The following is a 27,892-nucleotide window of genomic DNA, read 5'->3' as shown; positions in this document are numbered from 1 at the left end:
CCCAGAATATAACAATAGGAACCGAATTTTAGGTTGTATCTTTAGCCATTTTAGATGATATCCAAAATATCTCTCGTATTTAACATCTATACAATCAATTCAATCTTGCATTTTGTATTTAAACAACACAAATGCTCTGTTTGAAGTGGCTGCACAGAAAGAAGTGCAAAGAACCATTTTAAATTATAGTCTGGGTCAATGTTTCTCAGAAGTCATTTATTCTGACATGCTAAAAGGGAATAAGTTACACTTCATAGAACATCCAGCAATAAAATACTTTAAGCTGGTCAGGAATAAGGGAGAGGAGGTTGGTGAAGAAAAAAGGAGCAGGATGCGGGGTGGGGGACAACCCTGAAAACCATGTTACTGGTGCATTGTGGCTAAAATCAGAAATTCAAGCTGATCTTCCCTCAAAGGACCCAAACATATACAAAAAAGAAACCCTACAATATACTTTCTGCAATAAAGAAAGAAAAAGAACACGGCGCAGAAGACCACCACTAGGAAAAAAAAAAAATGCTGCTCACAGTCCCAAGTCTCAACAGAATGAGCTTCACCTCAAGGAGCAACAATAACACCTTTTCCCTAAACCAATTTATTCAAAAGAAAGCTCTACAAAACATTTTCCTGATTTAAAAAAAAAAGAAAAAAAAAAAGAAAAAAAAAAAAGAAAAAAAGAGAAAAGCACTGTGGCTATCAATGAGTTTTTGTTATTATGTAATGGAAAAAAAAAAACCCTCAAATCATTTATGCATACAATTTTTCCTCTAAGCACTTAACACAAGTTTACTGAAGTGATGTCTAATTTATAATGAATATGCTTCTGTGGAGTTCATTCTTTTATTCATTTTTATATTTCTGAATATCAAGTACAATAACTGTTAATGCAGTGTTCTAGAGAGAAATCTAGTAGTCACTAGAATTTTTCATCTTCACATTAGAAGCTCTTCTACAACATCACAGCAGGCAGAACCTTATGTTTTCCTCGTCTTTTAAAACAACAGATGCCTGCATAGGAATAGCCAGGATTCTTTTTATAACAAGATTTAGTTTTAGGAGAAAACTGTTCAATCTGACAGTTTGAGCTCATGACAGCCAGTGATGTAAGACAAGAACATCCTCCTAAAAAAGTTTTCCTGAATGAGAGAACTTGAGCAAACCTTCGTTTTGCGCAGTTACACCCTCAGAAAACCAATTATTTTCTGAAGTTTTCGAGAATCATTCTGGAAGTGAGGCAAGGCAGGAACAGAAACAGGATAGAAAAGATTACAACTTCAAATTCCGTACCAAGCCTGCCCTCTTTGTGGATATACTATATACATACCAATATATAGATATATGCAGAGCATGTTACCTATATATACTGATTACATACGTAGTATATGAAACCTAGTTCTTTTAAGAGGAAAAGAATGCCTGACGTGGTGAATTTGATTCTAAATGCTGGGATGTGATCTGAAGGCAAATCCTGCTAAGACCTCTCTTCTCTTCTTTGCTTTATTAAACTGCCTTAATGCTTAAAAACCTGAAAGAGAGAGAGAGAGAGAGAGAGGTTAAACATTGGGTTAAATCACACCACTACAGTCAACGTAGCTACTGAAATAATAATAATAGTAGTAAAAAAAAAAAAAGTCACTAAACACAGAAATAAGCTTGGCCCTTGCTGGAGAGTGAGAAAAGCTAGAAAAGCCAATGCTAGTCTCAATATAAAGCCACATGTACACCATATACTAGCAGCCTCCACCAAGATAACTTTAATTAGAAGATTAAAATATGCACCGACCAGCCATAACATTAAAAGCCACCTGCCTAATATTGTGTAGGTCCCCGTTGTGCCACCAGAACAGCACCAGAACAAAGGTGTGCTGTGGTATCTGGCACCAAGATGTTAGCAGCAGATCCTTTAAGTCCTGTAAGTTGCAAGGTGGGGCCTTCATGGATCAGACTTGTTTGTCCAGCACATCCCACAGATGCTCAATCGAATTGCGATCTGGGAACTTTGGAGGCCAAGTCAACACCCTGAACTCCTTGTCTCCTTGGTACATGTCAAACTAACATCCACATGAATGCCAGGACATTGCCCTTTGCCGGCGTGCCTTCTTCCCATAGTGCATCCTGGTGGCATCTCTTCCCCAGGGAAGCAACACGCACACACCTGGCCATCCACATGATGTAAAAGAAAACATGCTTCATCAGACCAGGACACCTTCTTCCATTGCTCCATGGTCCAGTTCTGATGCTCATGTGCCCATTGTAGGCACTTTTGGCGGTGGACAGGGGTCAGCACGGGCACACTCAACGGTCTTTGGCTTCACAGTCCCATACACAGCAAGCTGCGATGCACTGTGTGTTCTGACACCTTTCTGTCATAGCCAGCATTAACTTTTTCAGATATTTTTGTATAGTAGCTCTTCCCCAGGCGCATTAATGAGACTTGGGGACCCATGACCCTGTCACCGGTTCACCGGTTGTCCTTCCTTGGAACACTTTTGGCAGGTACTAAACACTGCATTCCAGGAACACCCCACAAGACCTGCTGTTTTGGAGATGCTCTGACCCAACTGTCTAGCCATCATAATTTGGCTCTTATCAAAGTTGCTTTGATCCTTATGCTTACCCATTTTTCCAGCTTCCAACATATCAACTATAAGAACTGACTGTTCACTTGCTGCCTAATATATCTCACCCCTTGACAGGTCCCACTGTAATGAGATAATCAAGGTTATTCATGCCACCTCTCAGTGGTTTTAATGTTGTGGCTGATCAGTGTATATTTTAAAAAGTTAGGTCTTAATGAGCATTTACTTGTGAAATTCTATTCAGGTCACTAGCAATGTATTAGAAGATATGTCATGACAAATTTTTTGAGATTTATTACTTTCTCATTAAAACCACAAGCAAAGTGACAAAACAGCATTAACACTGCATGTTCAGCACAAGTGAAGGTCACATTACAAGTGCTGTAATAGTTCAAATTGTTCACAGTTTTAATATCTACTTGAGGAGAAAAAAAAAATAGAGTTCACAAAGTTACCCCACCCCCTTAAAATAATGCAAGGTACATGAAGTAGGACATGGGTTCCAAGCTGAACCAATATTTTTTTACACAAGGTGGAAATTTATAGTGACTTTTTACCACTCAGTGCTATTAACAAAGACTATTTTAATCAGCTGGTTTGAGTGATGGACAAAAAGTATGAAAAAATTAGTTTTCTCTGGTTGAGATCTGTTATCAAGCCCATCAGAGCCTCAGGCCTTACATTTTAAAAATCACCACTGGCAAACAAATTCAATCTCATCTTGTAGAGTACTTTAGAGCACTGAACTCAGTGTCTCTACATCATTTGGTTTTTGTTCAACTGATTATTGTTAAATTAGCACTGTTAGAAAAAGTGCTTTGATGGGCACCATGAGTGACACTTTCAAATATTTCACACTTTTTCATATTTCACAATTCGTTACTGTTAATTTTGCATCAAAACGAGGTGCATTTTTCAAGAATAGACTGAGGAACATGACAAAGCACTTGCCCTGGGCTTCAAATCCCCCAGATCCCAGTCAGATAAAGCAGCTATGGGATGTGCTGGAATACTAATTCCAATCCATGGTGACTCGACTTCACAAGTTACAGGACTTGAAGGATCTGCTGGCTGCTAACGTCTTGGTGTATATATACACATACATAGACCCATATTATATATATATATATATATATATATATATATATATATATATATATATATATATATATATATATATATACACACACATACATACATACACCCATATATATATACACACATATATGGGTGTATGTATGTATATACATTCCTTTGAGATTCAAGTCCATGTTGACATGATTGAATTATGCAATTCCTGCAGATTTTTTAGGTGCACTTTCATGCTGCAAATCTCCCATTCTACCACATCCCCAAGGTGGATTCAGATCCAGTGTCTGTGAAGGCCACTGAAGAACACTGAACTCGCTGTCATGTTCATGAAACCAGTTTGATACGACTTTTGCTTTGTGACATGGTGCATTATCAATCTGACAGTAGCCATTAGAAGATGGGTAAATTGCGGCCATGAGGGATGCACACGGTCAGCATAAATAACCATATAGGCTGTGGGTCGCCGGCTTGATGCAGATGCTGTTGCATTCGTCCTTTGTGATGCTACTTGATCTACTTTCAGTTACTGTTGTTTTGGTGGTTTCTCCCTTGAGCCTCCTCTACATGAGATGAAATGCATGTTCAATTGGGTTAAGGCCTGCTGACTGAATTGGCCAGTCTAAAACCTTCTTTTAAAAACTTTTCCCCCAGATTAAGTCCTTTAAAATTAAAATTTGTTTGCAAGTTTGCAAGACTGGTCAGAATTCCTATGGGCACAGGTTGAAATCAGGGAAAAAAGAAAGAAAAAAAAAAACACCATTGTTTCACGCCTATTTGCAACAAAGAATGCATTAAAAAAAAAGTTTTCATGTGACTCACCCTCATATTTTTCCACTTCATGCACCATGTAACATTACGTGTCAAGGCAATAACTATATACAATGCTATGTACAATCCCAGAACTCCACTAGAACTCTTCTGCAAACTCCAGCCTATTTAGTCCATGCAATTTACTTTAGTTACTTTAACTACCAGTTAAATATTGAATCACGTTTGAACAATTCACCAGAAGTTTTTATGGTTTCTTTGGCCCCCAGGCCAAACAAAATCAAAATTAATACAGTAAACAAAGTCACTTCCACTCATGTGGTAATAGTGGTACTTGAGACCATTCCAATAAAGTGTTGGATTCAGGACTAGTGATTAGGAGAAATAATGCCAACTCAAGCATGACATCCAAAAAATAGTTATTTCACAGATATTGTGATTATAATCTGACATTTAGAGAAAGGTAGAAGAAACCCTTAACCCCAAAGAATAGAGACTCTGTCAAAGTTAGTAGTCAAATTTCCCAAGGACGTCTTTGCAACTGCAAGACCAATTTTCTTTCTTTCTTTTTTTTTTTTTAAAAAACATTTGTGGGGCCTCCTTAAATTTACACTGTTTGTTCATATTAATAAATCTTTGAGTGAAGAAAGAGATTCTTCCAATTTCAATGCTTTTCTTTCTACACCTTAAAAAATAATTCATGCTATTGGTGTCTTTGCACTGAAAACGTCACTTGGCTGTTTGCTACTAACCTTTCATGTTACTCTTGGGTTTGTCAGTTTGCTTGCCTGTGGGGGTCTGTGCCTGTTGCCCCTGTCCCCCTGTGGATGCTGCTTGTTGTGCTGCTTTCTGCTTAAGCATGGTCCAGTCAAATGTGTAGTCATACTGGTGGTTCAGAGTCCTAAGGAAGATCCAGTGACAGGTATCAACATAAGAGCACAAAAATAGGTTTTAAAATTTTTTATTTTTTAGACAAAAATCAACTGATCATGTGCGAGATTCTGGGTGAAAGACACTACTAAAAACGGCATGTGTCTCACAAAGTTTTGGTTATTTTCATCACTTTCAAAAATGTATTCAAGTCATGGCATCTACCCTTGAAAAAAGAGCTGAAGAGAGTTGGACTTATTCAGGACAAGTACCTGAAAAGAATGCGGAACAGCTGACGCAGGTACATGTAATCAGGGGCCTCCTCAAACCGTAGCCCACGACAGTAATTCAGGTACATGGCAAACTCAGCTGGAAAACCCTACACAAAACAAAAGGTTTTGGGGATGTTCGTTTTAAAAAATAAATTAATTAATTAATTAAAAATTTTAAAATAAATAATAATGATAATAATAATAATAATAATAATAATATAATAAATAAATAAATTTCAGGTGACTACAATTTTTTGGACCACTATAAAATATCTATTGGTCTGTTCAACAGTTTGAATTAGCTGCAATATCCCAAGACAAGTTATGGGCAAGTTAGCAAATTCACAAAGACTCTTAGGAATCCTGAGATAGAGAATATATATATATATATATATATATATATATATATATATATATATATATATATATATATATATATATATAAAATGTACTAGCCAATACAAAGCAGTCTGTTACTGGACAGTGTTTTTTTTTTTTTTCCTCTGAACTCAAGCATACAAAGTAAGAAATGAAAATGACAAATGGCATTAAAGTAAAAAATGCCATTTAATGTGCTAGCACCACATACCTTACACAAGACCTCAACAGGAGTTGACATCTTTTTCTCACTAATCTTCTCATATTTCTGTTTCTTTGTGGCAGCCTGTGTAAAGAGCATGAAAAAGTATGTGATTTGTCACACATTATATGCGTCATATGTAAATACACTCACTGTGTGCGTGATCACTTTCTGTGATGTTTAACGTGCGCAAGTTTAAAACCCCTTGCATTGAACTGTGGCCACTGCTGTTAATCAAGGTGCCTTTCAAACTAACCAAGTGCAAAACAAACTCCCACATTAAGTCTAAACAAACTTATTTTATATTATAAAACAGCAACATGTTATAGTAGTGGAGCTGCTTGTTTTGGCTGTGTGAGATTTTGTTTTTTGGTTATTTTGTAGTCTCGTGGGGCCAGACATGCACTGTGAACAGCTCCTGAGCATTTCTTTAGCTTACCTTCAGTCCCTGCCAGGGCAAGCTGGTTCTGTTGAAGTACATCAGCACATAGCCTAGAGATTCCATGTCATCTCGACGACTGTTGGAGACAAAATCATTTAATTTAATAAAAGCAGATCATATTAAATACAGGGACCAGTGAAACCTAATGTGTAGGCTTTCAAGTGTTAGGATTCACCAAAAATATGTTAATTAAAAAGCTTTTCAAGAGACAGACAACCCGCTGCTCTGCCTCTCTATTCATTTCACGTAAGAAAAGTTAGAATTCTCTGCTCAGCTTACCTTTTTATACAACAAGGTGAAAAAACACCAAGTACAGCTAGTATGTGTCTGTAGGCTACAGATCCAAGAAATGCCTGACCACTGTTTAAACCCATTAACATTTGATCACAATTTCATGTATTATTTCAGCAAAATCTAAACATCTATGTGAAGCAATTTGATAAATTTGAATTTATAAAATGTGATAAAAATACATAAAATCTGTCAAATCTGCAAAATAAACTTTGTCAGAAGTAGGGCTGGGAACCCAAAAGACAGCAACTGAAGCATTTCAGGACTGCTGAGTACTGAAAAAGTAAAATAAATTCAGTGTTTATTTTCAACACTAGACAGAAATTACATCAAAATGGATTACTAATATTTTTTAAAAAATAATTAATTATTCTCCATCAAGAAAATTTCCCCTAAGTGGTGCAACAGAATAGCGTTCATCCCATCATCCAGAGAACATGAGTTTAAGATGACGCCACAACCAAGAGAGCAAAATTGGCCATGCTCTCAGGGAGGGGTTGCATACTCTCCCCTATCCATCACAGTGGAAGTGGGTGGACAGTGCTTTCCTCTGAGTGTTACGCTGCCCCCTGACGTTGCATGACATTGGCCATTCTAATAGAACTTCTGAAGTCCTCTGCAAATGTGTGTGAACCTGCCAGAAGGACAAAAATCTCAGAAGTACTCCATCAATTAGGCTTTTATAGTGTGGAAAAACAGAAGCCATTCCTGAGTAAAAGGCATATGGCAGGCACTTAAAAGACTCTGAGAGCATAAGGAAAAAGATTGTCTTGACTGATGAGACAAAAATGGAAAATTTCATTTTTTTTTTTTTTGGGGTTGACCGGCAAAAGCCAGGTACTGCTTGTCAACTGGTAATATCATCCCTAAGGTGAGGTATGCTGGTAAGATGCTATGGGGATGCTTCTCAGTGGGAGGGACAGGGAGCAAAAATCTGCAAAAATTTCTAAAAACCTTCCGCTTTGTCATTATGGGTTATTATGTGTAGATTAATTGCCAAAAAGTCAATTTAGTCCATTTTAAATGAAATCTGTAACAAGGTGTATAAAAACTGAATGGGTCTGAATACTTTCCAAATCCCCTGTACATATACACAGCTAGTTATATGTTGCATCATCAGTATAGGCTACATCATCAGCAGTGGTTACAATGTGGTTACAATGTTTGTCACAACAAACAGGTGCTTCTAAAATTTCATTTTTTCTCCTCTCTGTGGTGTGCAAGTCGCCAGTGCTCTAAGTATGGTTGATTAAATTGGTTTGGTTTGCTGTTTAACACGGACTAAAACCTTCTGGAGTCTGATCTAGTGTAGTCGAGCACACAAGAGTCTGGCCAGGCAACTTTATTCAATGCACCAATTGATCAGGGCTCAGGTTGATCAGGGATGTTAACTAACAAATTACTACCAAAAAACAGGCCAAACTGGAAAATGCTGATACCTGAAAAGAATTTATGAATTGCCACTAAAAATCCAACACCACAGACAATCTGTTTGTCTGTGCATTTAAAATCTCAATCAATTTAGTCAAGTACTAACACTAGAAAATGATAGCTGAAAACCATTAGCTTCACAAGCTCTACCTGTGGTTTGGCAACCAGTAGCGGGCCAGACCAAGATTATTTTAGGACAGTTTTTAAAATTTCAGAAATCAATTAATGTTTGATGACAACAGGCAAAATTTACAAGAAGTGTTAATGAAATATATTCTTGTAGATTTCTGTTTTTTTCTGCTTTTCAGGAGCACCAGTGCTCCCTTTGGCATGGATTTCCGAACAGGTCTACGTGGCAAAAGCCCAGGGGCCCAGGGGGGCCCCAAAGCCACCATGTAAATTCACTCTTATGGGGCAAAATCCTCAGTTATTAATGCGATTCAATATGGACCCGCCAATTCTGTGAGGAGAAATAATAAATAATAATAATAATAAATAAAAAAAAAAATAAATAAAAAAAAGGTGCGGAGAGACAAACACACAAGGATCCCCCTTCCAAAACTATAAATAAAAATAAATGTGGCAGTTACCTAAAGGCGTGGTTCATGAGGAACCCGCAAGGTTTTTTCCATCCCAATCTGCATAGGGATCCATAACAGCATGGTCCTCTAATCCACTATTTCAGTAGTGTGGTTCAGTGTCTTGATTGTGGGTGGGGTCAAAATGTCCAGTGGGGATTTTTTTTTTTCAAATCAAGCTTGCCACTGAAATATATCTGAAATATATTATTTGCATAATAACGAGGAACTGCAGGCCTCCTGCCATATTTTGCTGAAATTTACTTTTCATATCTGCACTACCATCCACAACGACAGTGGAATAGTGTTCCTGTAGCTCAATACTATCCTGTTGATATGCAAATTTTTATTTATTTGTTTTTGTCTGTTTATTTATTCATTTTTTAAAATTAAGTATATGCACTATTACATGATCAGTTACTATACTGTAGACGACAGTGTGTGCCTTGAATGGATCAGAAAATCATGATTTTATTTTGTACATGTCCTCATCACACTGAAATTAGTCCCTGTTTACGCAACTGCCCACATCTAAAACGTTTCTGAATGGTTTTAGGAGTGTGTGACTTACATCAAACCTAGCAAATTGATTTGAATGATTGGCACGGATTTTAAGCAGCATTTCAGGACAGAGATGTGGGCACTCACACATATAAACTGAAGACATTTGGGTTTGAGATCAAAAGATGCATGAGATGATAGACAAAGACCAGAGAGCTATCTATGGGAGAAAAGCAAGCCATACTGAAGCTGAGAAAAGAAGGAAAATTGGTCAGAGGCATTGCATAAGCATTGGCCACAGCCAATACAACAATTTGGAATATCCAAAAGAAACCACTGGTGTACTAACAACCAGACATTGAACAGGTTGGCCAAGGAAAACAGCAGCAGTTGATGACAAACACTGTGAGAGCCGTGAAGAAAAACCCAGAAACTAGAGTCAGTAATATCAACAACCTCTACAGGGCAGGTATCAAAATCCACCGTTTGAAGAAGACTTCAAGTGCAGAAATATAGAGGCCGTACAACAAAATGTAAACTACTCTTCAGCTGTAAGAATCGGAAGGCCAGAGTGGAATCTGCAAAGTAATACAGAGATGAGCCACAAAAGTTCTGGAACCAAGATTTACCTCTACCAAAATTATGAAAAGGCAAAAAAGAAAGGATCTCTCCATGATCAAAACATACAAGCTCATAGGTCAAGCATAGTGGAGCTAGTGTCATGGCTTGCGCTTCCATGGCTGCTTCTGGAATGGGCGTACTAATCTTTACTGCAGATAAAGATTGGAAGGATGGAAGCAGCAGAATGAATACAGAAGTCTACAGAAACACCGTCTGCCGATTTACAAAGAATCTAATTAGGAGGAACTTCACCATGCAGAAAGACAATAAACCCAAACACATTGCCAACACAACAAAGGGCTTCATCAGGGGGGAAAAGTGGAAGTTTTTAGACTGGCCAAATCATTCACCAGACCTTAACCCAATTAAACATGCATTTTATTTACTGAAGAGGAGACTGAAGGGAGCCACAGTGTTCAGCCTTCTAAAAACAGTTTGTGCACAGCACTGTATGGGTCAGTAGTAACTGTACTGTTGCTGCCCCCAGCAGCTTCATTATGGTATTACGTTCTACACAGTAATAGACGCCTTTGCACTCTTACAATATTACTCCTTTCCTTTACTGGTTAAGTAAACAATGCATCAAATCTAAAAATCCATGTCAACAATTTTTGATAATCAGCATTCTACTATTCAGACTAACTGCTGAATCATTCTTAACACCACGCATCCAGTCAGACTCCAATTGCAAATTTGTCTGTTTTTCCATTCAGCATAGAGTACCTGTGATCAGGTGTGATGTGTGAAAGCAGTATAACTCTCAGGTGAGTCAGTGCCAAAAGTGGCGCTGATAATTAGTCTACCTTGTTTTTTATTTTATTTTTATTTATTTATTTATTTATTGTTTAAAACCTCTTCACAATATGTGGCTCTAGGACGTCCGGCCACGAATGATTTTAGCAATCATCGACATAGATTGAAACTGGTAAACTCCCAAAGATTGGGTGAATATATTTCTGTTGCACCATTCAGGAGCTACTTATCACATTATCCACAGACATTTTCACATATTCAATCATCAAAATATGGGAGGGTACAACAGAATTAAAAAAAGTTAACACTCACTCCATGCTGAGAGAGAATGCTAAAACATGCTGCTTCTGCACTGCCTGTGGGTGCTTTAGATTAGTGGCTATAATAATTCAGATGTGCAGTAATAGCAATCATATTTAAATTAATATTTTACTTTAACCAAAGATATTACCAAAGCAAATAGTTAGAGAACTAATGTGCAGAAAATTTAACAAAAGTTATGCAACTGTTTCTGCTAAAAATACAGAATGGCATGATAGTGTAGTGTTGTCTTCGCACCTCTGTTCTATGCCCAAGTGTGCATTGATGCTAGCATAGCGAGCTGTGCCTGTGAGGTTTTTGTCTTCTCTGTAGGGTATGTGCTGTCGTGTCCTGTTGTCCCGGTATTTTTTGGCCAGACCAAAGTCAATGAGGAACAACTGCAAAAAATAAATAAATAAATAAAATAAAAAATCAGAACACTGATGTTAAATCAATTTGTCTGCTATACACCCTATACAATTTCACTTGCCACCTTAAATATAAACAAGAGACACTGGAGGAAGTTTTGGGACTAGTGAACCCTTAAGGGACATGTTCTTGACATGTATAATGATGCTTAAACAAATAAGAAACTGATCATTAAATGAATGAACCAACAACAACAAAACAAACAAAAAAAAAAAAAAAAAAGAGAAAAGTTATTTATTATGGCACATTTTCTCAAAGGAGCAATATTCACTGCTGTCCGTCTTGGTTTTCAAAGGACTGTGAACAACACATTTTTATAAAAGTTCATAGATAACTTCTAAAATTTAAAGGTAAACTCTAATGTGATCAAAGTAAGAGTAGACTGATGGAAAAACATTTGGAAAGAAAATGGTGGTCTATGCCCATTATCTTTGTGTTGTGATGGGTTGTGTTTACAAGCAAAACAAAAAGCAAACATTCAGAAATTTAGTGCTAAACAGTGCCAATGGCCACATACTCATGCTGTGAGCATTAATAACAATCTTTAAAAATAAATAAATAAATAAATAAATAAATAAATAAATTACACCAGAAAAAGTAAATCCTTTGTAAGATCATTGTGATCAATGTAATAAGCTACTACCATTTCTGAATTTTCTTTATCAAGACCTTTATATTAAGCTTTTGTTCTTTCAGCATGATTCACTTCCTGCATTAGATCACCATCTACCAGCATTATTCAAATTAATTAAATTTATGTTTCATTTAATTATTTTACATACAGTTGACATACTGTGAGCAGAAATGACACTTTTTAATTAACATACTTGTTAAAATAATGTTTTGACATTTTACGTATAAATATAAACAGAAATGTATATATTCAGATGCATAAAACAAAGATAAAATTAAAAAACAAAACTGATGGGAAAAAAACATTCAGACATGACAATTTAACAGCATTAATACTTGGCTGCAAAGCTGTTGTTGGCAATTACAGCTTTGAGGCTTCTACAGTATGAGGAAATTACTTAGTTGCAGAATTCTGTTCCAATTTTAACCTATTTCTCTGGCAAATCATCTTTAATTCCCCAAGGTTATGAGGGTCCTTCTGATGGACTCACAATTACAAAATCCTTCTTAAATTTTCAGTGGGACTCATCAGGAGATGCAAGGCTTTCTTGAGTTACTTTGGCTGTATGTTCTGTCTTCTTCCCCCCAGACTCATCTTCTTGGCCATTCAGACTAAATTCTCCTCTAATATGTCCTGGCATATCACTCCATTCATATTTCCTTTTATCAGATGTAATGCCCCAGTAACATTTACAGAGAAGCAGCCCCTATCATGAGGTTTCCACCTCCATACTTCACTGTGGATATGTTGTTGTTGGGATCATATGTGCAACCACATGCACAATTTTTGCTATCAAATTTTGTTTTAAGCTTGTTTGTTCAAATTTACAAAGTCATTATGTGTATATTTGAAGTGCATATATGCACTGGAAATATATTAAATAATAAAAAGCATCTGAATAATTATTTCCCCTCATCATACATCTGATACAGATTAAGATTCATTGTATGACTGAGACTTCAAAGATTTGAATCAAATAAATAAGCATTCCCACTGAAGTTTAATCTAGCACAATTACTGCAATTCGGAGGCAGAACTGCCTGTCTGGGTGCAAACTACAGGTGTCACAACCATGAAATTCTAAATATATGCGTTTTGCTGCAAGTAATATGGCTCTCATGCAAGATCAAAAACCACTGATAGAAAAAAACCTGCAAATTTATCAGTTCATTTTTAGACCACTGTTTTCAGTGAGAGCAAGCTGCTCATGACTCCGCACCAATTATTCAAGCACCACGTAGTTATAAACAACTGATACACCTAAAAGTGTTTAGTCTCAGTATCACTGGCAACATCAAATATTGCAAGGGTTCCCTAGCTAGAGGTCGTGACCCCACGTTGGGGTGCTTGATTTACAAATGGGGATGCAAAAGAAACACTCAATCTCCTCTTTTGTTTCACTCAATTATTTTACAAATTAACATTAGATTGTGTGCTAATATTTTGAAATGTTACTGGGAGTCACATTGAGGCAAGCCACATTTAAATTAATAGGGTACACACTGCACCATAGCTCAGCAATAAAATTTGACAAATTTCCCCATCCATTTACCTCCAGTAAACAAACTACCACTGTCTCTCAAACTGCATACTTATGTACTACTGTAGACCATTAATGAGAACTAACACTAACTGGTTTTTATATTACAATAAGTGTTTGAATTTTAAAAACCTCACATTAAAAACTACCGAAAGGTCTGTTTTAAGTAACAGTCATCTCGATTTTCTACACCGATCAACTATAACATTAAAACCACTCACAAGTGAAGTGAATACCCTTGGTTATCTCTTTATAATGGCACCTGTCAAGGGGTGGGACATATCAGGCAGCAAGTGAATAGTCAGTTCTCAATGTTGATGTATTGGAAGCATTAAAAATGGGCAAGTGTAAGGATCTGAGTGACTTTAACAAGGGCCAAATTATGATGGCTAGACAGTTGTGTCAGAGCATCTCCAAAACGGTAGGTCTTGTGGAGTGTTCCCGGTATGCAGTGATTAGTACCTACCAAAAGTGATCCAAGGAAGGACAATCAGTGAACCGGCGACAGGGTCATGGGTGCTCAAGGCTCACTGATGCGTGCAGGAAACGAAGGCTAGCCTGTCTGGTCCGATCCTACAGAAGAGCTACTGTTGCACTGAAAAGGTTAATGCTGGCTATGATAGAAAGGTATCAGAACACACAGTGCATTGCAGCTTGCTGTGTAGACGCAGACCGTTCAGAGTGCCCATGCTGACCCCATCCGCCACCAAAAGAGCTTACGATGGACATCTGAGCATCAGAACTGGACCATGGAGCAATGGAAGAAGGTGTTCTGGTCCGATGAATCATGTTTTACATCATGTGGCCAGTGTTCTGCTGGGGTCGTGGCATTCATGTGGATGTTACTTTGACACGTACCACCTACCTAAACATTGTTGCAAGGCCAAGGACACCCCTTCATGGCATTGTACATTATGGTATTCCCTAATGCCAGTGGCCTTCAAAGGTCTTGTGGAGTCCATGCCTCGATGGGTCAGAGCTGGTTTGGCAGCTACACAATATTAGGCAGGTGGTTTTAATGTTCTGGCTGATCGGGGTATATTAGTAAATACTTTCAATTTTAAGGTTGTTTTTTTTCTACTTGAGACGCACCTCATGATAAGTAGAACCACAGCGGAAAATAGTTTGAGAAACAGAGCTCGTCAGTGTGTTGAACTTGCTGTGCATGAACTAGCTAAACATTTTACAGCTCGATTCACTGTATGACTGAGACTTCAAAGATTTGAATCAAATAAATAAGCATTCCCACTGAAGTTTAATCTAGCACAATTACTGCAATTCGGAGGCAGAACTACCTGTCTGGGCGCAAACTACAGGTGTCACAACCATGAAATTCTAAATATATGCGTTTTTACTCGACAGATAGGGATGTTTTGGCTCTGATATGCCAAACTTAGGGGGCACAAAATTTTACATAAAACATTACGTCCAGCTGGGCCTGTTTGCCCAAAAAGTTTGGGAAACCCTGAAATATTGATTTGAATCACCTTTATCCTTTGGTGGCGTTCTGCCACTTGAAAATGCACTGCGTTACATTAAAGCACTTCATTCCAGTGAGTGCACTCTGACTGATTAAAATCTAAATCTCATGAAAGTCCTAACTGCCACGGAACAGTTAAAAGAGGAGTGAAGATCTTGTGGAATTAATAAGTTTTCTGTGCGTTTGTTATAATATGATGGTCATTACAGATATTGGCACATTATATTAATGAAAGCAAGGAAACTTAGGCTCTTGTTTTTTTGTTTTTTTCTTATGATGGGGCAAATTATACTCAAGTGGCCATCCATTTACCACCTATGGATGGGAAACTTTGCTTTTCCTCCTGGCTTTTAAATATGGCGATGTGACAAGAACGACATACACATAAGCAAATTCCCATGGAAAATAGAAATGGAGTGCTCAGTGTGTTCAACATAAGAGTGTTAAATGTGTTCAACATACAGCTTAAAGAAATGTGGGACTGCTAGAAATAACATTATAAAAAATAAGGCAGAGCAGAGGGAACAAAGCAGCTTTTGGAAAAAGCAGGCTGATTAATAGGTTGTGCACAATCACTTCACAGGCAAAAGCAGCTGAATTACCCAAAGAGAATTCCCTTAATGGACGGAAGACCACATTCATCCTCTTGAACAAATATGATAACTTTGCAGCAATCACTGTGCCATTACTGTCATGTGACTCAAGCAGCTACCTATTTTTAAAATAAAGCAATGTAGTTTGGCACTGTTCTTGTGCGTGCATGTGCGCGCACACACACACACGATTTGGTTATTTACCAAGCCTAAATGGGTATGTGGGATGTAAGATGAAATGGGGGACAGGGTGCATTAGTGCAGGACATAAGAGAATGCCTAAAAACAATAAACTTGGTCTTCTTAATTTTACAACAAAATACCCACACTTTCCCCAAAACTTTCTCCATTTCCATAGCTTTCCAGGTTTTGAAATGTGTGCCTTTAAATTTGACACTTTTCCAGATCTGCATTCTTGGAAATTCGATAAATTTTGGTTAAACAGAAAAGATTGTTTGAGAAGTTAAAGATTAAGTTAGTAAAATAAACACCACCCACCCATCCACAAAATAAATAAATCTATAGACTTTATCCAAGAATGATAAACTCCCCCAAAAATGGAACCACTTCCTTAAGCTGCCAAGACTCACATTACTGCACTCTGGATAAATTTAACTATGTTTAACATGTGTGTCTGGTTTAATGCCAAGTGTCGCAGAATCTAAAATATAGGACACACACACACATACAGTCAGGTCCGTAAATATTTGGACAATGACAAAGTTATTATTATTTTAGCAACCACAGTATAGTGGAGTTGAAATTGAATAATGAATATGAGCTCAAAGTAAGTACTGTCAGCTTTAATTTAAGGGCATTTACATCCAAATTTGGTGAACAGCCCTTTTTATATGTGGATCCCCCCCAAAGGTAATTGGACAAACTAATCATAAACTAAATTGTTATTTTTAATACTTGGTTGCAAATCCTTTGCAGAATTTTGGAAACCACAGAGATAACTAGACACTGGGTTTATTCCCTTGTGATGCTCTGCCAAGCCTTTACTGCAGCTCTCTTCAGTTCCTGCTGATCCCTGGTAGTATTTAGTTTTTAGTGGGCCCTTTAGCAATGCATGCTCATTTGGACTGAGGTCAGGTGATTGACTCGGCCATTACAAAACATTCCAATTCTTTGCCTTAAAAAAATCTCCTGAAATGCTTCAGGTCACTGTCCATCTGTCCTGTGAAGCTCCATCCAGTGAGTTCTTAAACATTTGGCTGAATCCAAGATGAAGAAGCACTGTACACTTCTGAATTTAACCTTTTGTCAGCAGTCACATCATCAATAAATACAAGGGAACCAGTTCCACTGTCTGCCATACATGCCCACACCATGAGATGATATGGTACGCTTCAGGTCATTAGCAGTTGCGTTTGGCAAACTCTAATCTGGTCTTCCTGTTTTTGAGGCTTACCAATGGTTTACAACTTCTGGTAAACTCTCTGTATTTAATCTGGTTAAGTTTTCACCTGATTGCAGACTAAGACAAGGATACTTCCCAGAAGGTGTTCTCGATCTGGTCAACTGTTCTACAGGGGTGTTTCTTCACCAGGGAAAGAATTCTGCTGTCATCTACCACAGTTGTTATCCAAGGTCTTCCAGGCCTTTTGGTGTTCCCGAGCTCACAAGTGCATTCTTTCTTTTTTACGAATGTACCAAAGAAGTGATTTAGCGACATCTAAGTTTTTTGCAATGTCTCTTATGGGTTTGCTCTTATTTTCTTAGCCTGATGGCTTGCTTCACTGGCCTCAACTCTAGACCTTTTATCTGCTTACTTGTAAGTGAAATAATGAGGGACAGCTTAACAGCCAACTGGCCAATTACTTTTTATATAAAAAGTGATGTAATTCCAACATCATTCACCCAGTTTGGATGACAATACCCTCAAATTAAAGCTGAAAGTTTTCATTATTTATTTTCCACTTCAGTATTCTGTGGCAGACTGACAAAGTTACTCTTTTAGCTATGTCCAAATACTTATGGACTTGACTGTGTGTCTGTGGGAGCGCACGTGTGTGTGTGTGTGTATGTGTGTGTATATATATATATATATATATATATATATATATATATATATATATATATATATATATATATATATATATGTGTGTGTGTGTGTGTGTGTGTGTGTGTATATATATTATATATATATACATACACACAAATATATATGAACACACACACGTATATATTACACGTACACACACACACACACATTATATATATACACACGCACATATATACACAGTATACAACAGAAGTGAGCACACATCTGCGTAATATCACTTAAATGCCCAATGATTCAAAATTGTATCACCTCAATAATTTTATTATTTCTACATTGACAAGTAGAGAATTTCATCTTATGAACAAACAAAAACAAATACTTTATTTATATTGAAAATTCAAGCCCCAAAGTAGAAACTCAATGCAACAAAAGTGAATACACCTATGATAACTGACACACAAGTTAGAAAACCTGTGATCACAAACAAAATTGAGTACACCTGTGATTTCCAATTAGCGTAATTGCATGAACATGGTTATAAAATTACCTGTGAACACCAGAACTTTCTCAATTTTGGACCTATGGGCTGTGTCTGCACCAAGACTCCACATGGAGAAGAACTGCCAGAGGAATTGAAAAATCTTCACAAAAATGGAAAAGGATACAGGAAGATCAACTGACCAACTAAAAATCAGTAGAAACGCAGCTGTAGCTCTGAAAAACAGACTGGCAAGTGCTTGGCACAGGGGTTATTAATGAAAATCGAAGTTTTTGTGACAGGTCAGACAGTGCGAAGGACAACGCGTGACGTCAACCTCTATGGAAGGCATCCAAGAAAAAAAAACCTTGCTTGCTCTTCATGAAAAGAACCATGATGAATACTGGGAGCACATTCTTTGGTCAGATGAGACCAAGATAAATTTGTTCAGCTCAGATGGGGTCCAGCATGTTTGGTGTGAAGCTGGCCAGGACTACCACAGTGAATGCATAGTCCCGACAGTGAAGCGCAGAGGTGGGAGTGTGATAATATGGGGCTGCATGAGTGCAAAAGGTGTTGGAAAGATGACATTTATAGATGGCACCATCAATGCCTGTGGATATACCAAAATACTGGCTGACAAGATGACTCCCAGTCTCCAGACGCTTGGCAAAAGAGGAACATTCCAGCATGATAATGATCCCAAGCACACTGCCAAAATCACGCAATAGTTTCTAAAGAAGAAAAAAAGTGAAAACTATGACCTGGCCGAGTCGCCTGACTTGAACCCAACAGAACACCTTTGGGGTATTTTAGAGAAAGGTAGAGCAACACAACCCCTCAAGCAAAGAGCAGCTGAAAAAAATTGTCTCTGAAGAATGGCAGAACATCTCTCCAAAAATCTGTGCAACACTGATATCCTCCATGCCGAGGAGGATAGAGTCCGTCATCAAAAATAAAGGTGGAAATACAAAATATAGATTTGTATCTCAGTAATAAGATTTGTATCTCAGTAATGAAAGGTGTACTGACTTTTGTTGCACTGAGTTCCTACAGTGGGGCCCATATTTTTAATATAGTAAATCTAAACTGTTAGTTTTTAATTTTACATAAGAGCAAATACCCTACTGTTCAACTTAGAAGTAATGCAATTACTGTAAGGTGATATAAGTTTGAATCATTTGACATTTAAGTGATATTGTACAGTGGTGTACTCATTTCTGTTGTACACTATATATATATATATATATATATATATATATATATATATATATATATATATATATATATATATATATAGAGGCAGCATTATTAGGCGTTTGTAGTTTCAGACCTGGTTTAATCCTGAGAAAGATGGGTCCTGAGAAGAACTAACAGCCAAGCTTCTTTTCCTCTTCCCCACTGGAGATTCTAAACACTAAACAGACAATAGAGGGTGCAGTACATCAAACAGTATTGCTGACAACCCCACATGGCCAACGCAGACAGGCAACACCAAGGCTAAGAAAAAGAACAGGTGGGGGAGCCTATTTCCATCCTTTATAAACCAGCAAGCCTTTGACATGAACCATTAAACCTCTTATGGGTAACCAGAGCAAAAGACAGCAAGACTGCACAGCAATAAAAACATATGGCCAAAATGCTTTGTTTAGATAAACAATAAATGCACATAATACATGAGCCCTCTATCAACCCAAACAAAATTTCTACCTGCAAACTATAGATTCAACACATTTTTCCAAGCGTAATTGCTTTGTACTGACCTTGCAGAAGTTAAACTACACCAAGAATAAGTGCTGAGTGACTAGGAGAAGCTCATTGTATCTAAAGATGAGATAACAGATCAGGCTCAGACGACTACCACTAACATGAGGCACCAAAAGCATTTACTGCAATGTCATTCTTTCCCAATTAGACATAACAACATTAATAAAACAAATGACACCAAAATAAAAAAACAAATTATTCTCAACATTAATAAAACGGAAGAAATTCTGTAAAACAATAATACCTTCAGTAAGGAAGAGGGTAGAATACTTCTGTATTTACATAATTCAAAATAAAAGGTACAGGAGAAATGGGTTGAGGTTCAGGAGTTTTGTGAAACGTTAACATATTTTCATTTACCTGCCTGAATCAACTGATTTAGTTCAGCTATAAATTGCAGGAACAGAGGTTTTCTGACCCTAGCATAAATTTAAGATTCAGTAAGACAGACCAGAAATAACCAAAATATTAAAATTAAATTAGCTTATAACACCAGTGTTAATTCAGTATGAAATAAAACAGGTAAGCCAGAACACGGTAAATGTTTAACATATTTGTCCTACTTCTCCCAAAACTGTGTATGCAGTTTGCAGTAAGGTGTAGGATTTGAGCCTACACTTTCTACAAATAAACTCCAACAATTACACTCCATAAAACAAGCAAGACTAGCCTTGGTCAAATCCGATAATAAACAATGTTGTGTGCTAAAAGCAACAGGAATTAGAAGAAAACAGGAATAACTCAGGAATAGGAGTGTGGGTTGCAAAGTTGCAGATCAGATTGTCCCATCTGTTGAGTTCATTGAAGATGTCTCACAATTACAAAAAAAGTGGGGCAAAGTTACTGTTAACGTTTAAAATTAAGTTTTTAAATTAAAGAACACACATACATGAATAAAGCTTAAGGCTGGCATTCACACAGACACACACTGGTAAACAAATTAATTCCAGAAAACACTGTCCAAAATGGTAATAAAGGCGTCACTGAATTAGAGCTCAGTGAAAAGGACCGCTACTTACTTTGTCACTAGAAACATTTGATCTTATACTGCAAATGATTTTTTTTAAATTCACATCATGCTTTAAATTGGCCAAATGTTGCCTGTCTGCAAGGGCACAAAACAATCTCAAACAATGAACAGTCAGGCAACGTTATGTAATCTTTTCTGTATATATAGCTACAGCCCAAATTTTCTAAATATGTAAGACAAACAAGATAAATAATACATATTGCAAAATTCATAATAAAAAAAAAGCAAGATGTATGTATGTAAGCAAAGTTAAATAAACTGTTGTCTGGCACTTCACGATACTCCCAAAACACCTTCCTTAACTGAATTTGAGCACATATTTCCCCATGTTACTTAACACTACTATTTCCCTAAAGATTGCACATTTTTTAATTACCATTAAATTAATTTAATGGTAAATTAATTACCATTAATTTGCATTATACATAAATCATACATCACTGGTTATCAAATTTTTATACATGTTAAAGCAAGTTACAAGCACAAAAAATCTACGAATATTATTAGTTTGAGTGCATGACAGACAAATATGCTCCAGAAATTCAACTATGTCTGTTAAGATGGTAAGCACTTACCTTATTACAGTGACGGCCAATGCCCATTAAAAAGTTGTCTGGCTTGATATCTCTGTGGATGAAGTTTTTTGTGTGTACATACTCGATTCTGCTGATCATCTGCAAAGAACACAATGCTTTGTGAAGATAATCCATAAACAATATTCTGAGCACTTTGCATTCTATTTGTGTCACCAAAAAAAAAAAAAAAAAAAAAAAAAAAAAAAAAAAAAGTACACACACGGACAGAAAAAAGCATGGGTGAATTCTCCAATCTGTGCATTATTTTTGTATAACTACACAGCTCAGACAGTACTTCCCGCTATTATATGAACAATAGGTTTATATTAATATGCTCACTCTAATACTTCTTTGTTTCTATAGTAACAGCTCCTATACAGGAACTCGTATGGCAGACACTCCACGTAATCAAAATAATAATAATAAATAGATTTAAAACATGTTTAACAAAGAAAATGTATAATTGTTGTGGTGACATTGTTTGGTTAGGAGACATTTATTTGACATTTATGGAAAGAGACTCGATTGTTAGCGCTCTGCAACAGTGACAGTGCCTTGCAAAGTTTCCCAGCACAGCAAAGCCTGCAGGTTAGAAGTTTAAGCTTTCCAGTTTCTCAGTAAAATGACAAGAGATGCTGGGAACAACTATATCACAGCTATAATATAAGTGATAACAGGAACTTAATAACTTGTCTCTCAGATGTTCCACAACATTAAATCTTAACTATTACACATTAAACTGTATGGCATGGCATTCATTGGAAAAAATTACTGTGGTATAAGCAAAACAATAAACACCAATACATATACACATATTTTATATATACACACATTTAAAATTATATATATATATATATATATATATATATATATATATATATATATATATATATATATATATATATATATATATATATATATATACACACACATATACACATATACACATACACACACACACACTATATTACCAAAAGTATTCAGTCACCCATCCAAATGATCAGAATCAGGTGTCCTAATCACAGGTGTATAAAATCAAGCACTTAGGCATGCAGACTGTTTTTACAAACATTTGTGAAAGAATGGGCCGCTCTCAGGAGCTCAGTGAATTCCAGCGTGGAACTGTCATAGGATGCCACCTGTGCAACAAATCCAGTCGTGAAATTTCCTCGCTCCTAAATATTCCACAGTCAACTGTCAGCTTTATCATAACAAAATGGAAGCGTTTGGGAACAACAGCAACTCAGCCACGAAGTGGTAGGCCACGTAAACTGACGGAGAGGGGTCAGCGGACGCCGAAGCGCATAGTGCAAAGAGGTTGTCGACTTTCTTCACAGTCAATTGCTACAGAGCTCCAAACTTCATGTGACCTTCAGATTAGCCCAAGTACAGTACGCAGAGAGCTTCATGGAATGGGTTTCCATGGCCGAGCAGCTGCATCCAATTCACACATCACCAAGTGCAATGCAAAGTGTCGGATGCAGTGGTGTAAAGCATGCCGCCACTGGACTCTAGAGCAGTGGAGACGCGTTCTCTGGAGTGACGAATCACACTTTTCCATCTGGCAATCTGATGGACGAGTCTGGGTTTGGAGGTTGCCAGGAGAACGGTACATTTCGGACTGCATTGTGCCGAGTGTGAAATTTGGTGGAGGAGGAATTATGGTGTGGGGTTGTTTTTCAGGAGTTGGGCTTGGCCCCTTAGTTCCAGTGAAAGGAACTTTGAATGCTTCAGGATACCAAAACATTTTGGACAATTCCATCCTCCCAACCTTGTGGGAAGAGTTTGGAGCGGGCCCCTTCCTCTTCCAACATGACTGTGCACCAGTGCACAAAGCAAGGTCCATAAAGACATGGATGACAGAGTCTGGTGTGGATGAATTTGACTGGCCTGCACAGAGTCCTGACCTGAACCCGATAGAACACCTTTGGGATGAATTAGGGCGGAGACTGAGAGCCAAGCCTTCTCGACCAACATCGGTGTGTGACCTCACCAATGCGCTTTTGGAAGAATGGTCAAAAATTCCTATAAACACACTCCTCAACCTTGTGGACAGCCTTCCCACAAGAGTTGAAGCTGTAATAGCTGCAAAAGGTGGACCGACATCATATTGAACCCTATGGGTTAGGAATGGGATGGCACTTAAGTTCATATTTGAGTCAAGGGAGGTGACCGAATACTTTTGGTAATATAGTGTATATGTGTATACACACACACACACAGTATTTTTTTTTTTAGTACAAACTGTTTTAGATTTTTATTTTATGACTACTACCATAATGAAGGCTGCTGGGTTTTGCTGCAAAAATTAGAAGCAAGTGTGACAGTCAAAGTCTCCATAAGAACTGGCTGGTTCTGCAAGATGCTCCGTAAAACATACAGCTAATTTCCTTATAAAACTGCACAAATTGTACCCAGGACTACTATTTTTTTTTTTTTTTTTTTTTTTAAGGCGAAGGATCGTCACACCAAATATTGATTTTGTTTAATTTATTACTGTTTACTGCTCTTTATAGTATTTTTTAATGTAGAAACATTTAATTTCATTATTTTTGAAGGCATCTTTGCTCTACAGTGTTTCTTTGCACATGCCTAAGACTTTTGCACAGTACTGTGTGTGTAATATATATTACACACACACACACACACACACACACACACACACACACATATACATTATATGTATGTATACACTCAGACCAGCCATAACGTACAACATTAAAACCACCTGCCTAATACTGTGTAGGTTCTCCTAGTGCCGACAACAGCTCTTGCCCATCAAGACTCCACAAGACCTCTGAAGGTGTGCTTTGGTATCCGGCACCAGACATTAGCAGCAGATCCTTTAAATCCTGTAAGTTGCGAGGTGAGACCTCCATGGATCGGACTTGTTTGTCCAGCACATCCCACAGACGCTCAATTGGATTGAGATTTGGGGAATTTAGAGGCCAAGTCTTTGCCATTTTTGTCTGTCACCCTGCCAGCAATTTGTGCTACAGTAGCTGTTCTGTGGGATCGGACCAGAAGGGCTAGCCTTCGCTCCATGTATAAATGAGCCTTGGACGACGATGACCCTATCGCCGGTTCACCAGTTGTCCTTCATTGGACCACTTTTGGTAGATACTAATTACTGCACACCAGGAACACCCCACATAACCTGTTGTCTAGCCATCACAATTTGGCCATTGTCAAAGTTGCTCAGACCTTCAGATCAGATTTACAATGAGCATATGAGCATCAGAACTGGACCATGGAGCAATGGAAGAAGGGGGTTATGGGGTCGTCGTCTACACAGTAATAGGCAGGTTATTTTAATGTTATGGCTGATCAGTCAATATAATATACACATACACACTCATCAAGACCAATGAATTTGTTTTTCCTATACACTGAAGACACTGAGGGTGCAAATGATGAATTAAATCGATAATCAGTTGTCAAATCTCATGGCACATTTACTCATTGCTTTACATCTGCTGTGAAAACATACATTGTAAAAATGGCAGAGAGTACAGACCAAATGACAGTGGGGGGAAAAAAAAAAATGTGCGACCCAAGTACTCTAAGGCATGTTAAATGCCACAAAGAGGACTGTAACCGGCAAACTTTGCAAAGCGCCGTTTGTGTAGCACGGAAGCACGACAGTGATGCACGAGCACATGAAAAGGAAATGTGGGAGTCACAGATGAAGGGAAAACATCAGGATGCTAAGATAAGCACAAACTTATTTGTTTATATCCAAAATGCTCCACTGTGTGCAAGGGGTTGGAGAAATTGGTGAATTGCTTAAAAGGTTTGGTTTAATTAAATTTTATATGCTTTATTTGCACGCTTGAAGTGTAAATTCTGTCATTTATTATAATGGGAATGATCTATTTTTGTAACTAGCACCATGCTGCGTTCCTCACTCGCAATACAGATGCAGTGAAACAGTGGTAGCGCAAGTAAGATCTGTAATGTCAAGTTGAAACAGTACGAACAAAGTAAACATAAGCAAAAGACTATGCCTAAGGCAGTGAGTAACAGAAACAATAAGGTGCAGTGAAAATGTGTTTATTATTAATTCAGGACTGTAGTTTAATTATCAATGCTTTTTTGTGCATCCACAAAAATAATGCATAAATACTATAATTGTTTATGGTTTAAAACCTCTCTTCATGATTTTCATCCCTAGTAATAAATATAAATCTTTGGGTAAAAATTAACCAAATCCCAAACCTTTATTTATAATTAAACTATTTGTCTATTAAACTATTTGTCTCAGTTGTAATTCCAGTTATAACAAAACAAAGCATATACTGAGTTACACAGAACTTGTTTTCTCTGCATACACATTATCCTTTTCATTTCAGAAAGAAAAAGCGCACCATGAGTGAGTCTTTTCAGAGAAAAAAATTCCCTGTGCACTGCACAACAAGCAGCAGTTGTAAGTGATGTCATTCTGAAAAGGCTGGTAACCGACAGGCGGCCACTGTCAATGGTTGAAGACCAAAGCTTCAAAAGCAGGGTTCAGTGTACTCAACCCAGGATACACTCTTCCCTCAAGAACCCATTTTACAAAATTGATGGAGAGGAAGTATCAGGAGGCATTCCGGAAGGTCAAGGGTGCCATCAACAATATCAAGAGCAGAACTGCTTTAACTGGAGACATTGAAACCTAGCCACTGAAACCTACCTTGGCATTACATGCCATGTAGGCCATGCAGCCCTATACGAGACGATAGATCAGAATTTCAGCTTTCATTTCCTGATACTTACATCTAGATGTGCTAAACAACTTGGTACCTTTTGTTTTAACCCACCCATTTTTCAAGTGACCAAAAATACTGTAACATGTAACAGACAGGTGTTCGCTTGTTGCCCAGGTGTGCCATGATTGATTGCTCAAATAACGATTGGCTCTGAATGTCTACTCTGGGTTTGAGCCATGGGTTTCACCTATGAAGGCTGAATTTGTTGTTAAAAAGGATAAACCAATATGAAGGCCAGAGATCTGTCTATGGGAGAAAAGCAAGCAATTTTGAAGCTGAGAAAAGAGGGAAAAATCGCCAATACAACAAACTGGAATGTCCTGAAAAAGAAAGAAGTTGTATTAATAACCAAATGTTAAATGAATTCAGAAGTCTACAGAAACACTGCCTCCCAATTTACAGAGAAATGTATCCAATCTAATCAGGAGGAACTTCATCATGCAGAAAGATAATGACCCAACCAAGGACTTCTTCAGGGGGGAAAAAGTGAAAAAGGTTTTAGACTGGCCAAGACAATCACCAGACCTTAACCCAATTGAGCATGCACTTTAAAACATAGTATGTCTGATGTGTAGACATTAATTTGTGCATTCAATGTGTAAATATAGCTTATACATATAGTTATAAAATTGTAATGTAATCATGATAAATCACAAACAACTGTGTGATTAATTAGTTGTGTGTTTTTGTTTTTTTATTTTTTTATTATTAATATTGTTATAATTGTTATCATAAGAGGTTAAGCATCAAAGGGTTTTGGGCTCATGTTCTTATTATTCACGATGTAAATCTGTAGCAGCCCTTAGAACTCTATGGTAAAAAGTTGTGAAATTTGGCACACTGGGCTGGGCGCATAGTACCACAAGAAATTTCCCCAATTTTGGCCTCTCAATGCCTCTAGCACCACCATTGGGTCAGATTTATTAAAGGTACATTTAAGTTTATAACTTTTGAACTGCTTGCCATAGGAACTAAATTCTTTTCCAGATTAATCCTTGGCTCATGCCAACTTCAGTGGGCCCCATGATGTAATTTTACACTACATTCGATTTTCTGCCACTATGGTTTTTTTTTTTGGTTTTTTTTTTGAAAAACCTTTAAAAAAATTTTAAAAGTCCACATTTTTTTTTTCTTCATAAAATTTGGTTCAGCAAAACATTTTGTCCCATTACTTTTAAAAGGGTTTGGTTTAGAATCATGATTCTTGTTCTCCTTCTAAGCTTCTAAGATCACCTGATGTCACAGCTTTCAGTTATTGTCCAATCCTCACATTTGGCTCAGATCATCTTCAAACCAAGCTGCACAAAAGTTATCAGATAATTTTTTGATATTTGAAACAATTCGCCCATAGCATGCAACTACATTTAACAGAGGCTACGTCCACATTAACCCGGATAAATTTGAAAACACATTTTTTTCCTCTATATGTTTGCCTTCCGTCCACACCGAGACTGCATTTTTTTTCCCAGCAAAAACTGAAAACGCTCTCCCAAGTGGATAAATTTGAAAATGCTGTTTTCACTTTGTAG

At 37.3% G+C, this 27,892-nt stretch overlaps 1 protein-coding gene across 6 annotated transcripts in view; it reads right to left on the bottom strand.

The window, feature by feature from the left end:
- Nucleotides 1-201: 201 nt before the first annotated feature.
- The window catches only part of csnk1a1 (casein kinase 1, alpha 1), a 47,111-nt gene continuing 19,420 nt past the window's right edge, over nt 202-27,892 (bottom strand). For 3 of the 6 annotated variants that reach the window (XM_026940473.3, XM_034306172.2, XM_053235619.1), the window contains 8 exons: nt 21,613-21,711; nt 19,574-19,657; nt 11,337-11,476; nt 6,601-6,679; nt 6,171-6,245; nt 5,582-5,688; nt 5,192-5,340; nt 202-1,525 (listed from right to left, as the gene is read on the bottom strand). In XM_026940473.3, coding sequence (XP_026796274.1) covers nt 1,518-1,525; nt 5,192-5,340; nt 5,582-5,688; nt 6,171-6,245; nt 6,601-6,679; nt 11,337-11,476; nt 19,574-19,657; nt 21,613-21,711 — 741 coding nt within the window. In that variant the 3' untranslated portion in view covers nt 202-1,517. Of the gene's footprint in view, nt 1,526-5,186; nt 5,341-5,581; nt 5,689-6,170; nt 6,246-6,600; nt 6,680-11,336; nt 11,477-19,573; nt 19,658-21,612; nt 21,712-27,892 lie in introns of those variants that run through there. The other 3 variants (XM_026940475.3, XM_026940476.3, XM_026940474.3) reach the window with 3 other exon arrangements.

The sequence above is a fragment of the Pangasianodon hypophthalmus genome, chromosome 7 (genome assembly GCF_027358585.1).
Source record: "Pangasianodon hypophthalmus isolate fPanHyp1 chromosome 7, fPanHyp1.pri, whole genome shotgun sequence".
Lineage (NCBI taxonomy): Eukaryota > Metazoa > Chordata > Actinopteri > Siluriformes > Pangasiidae > Pangasianodon > Pangasianodon hypophthalmus.
The sequence above is the reverse complement of the archived record's forward strand: the minus strand, read 5'-3'. Positions and strand labels throughout refer to the sequence as shown.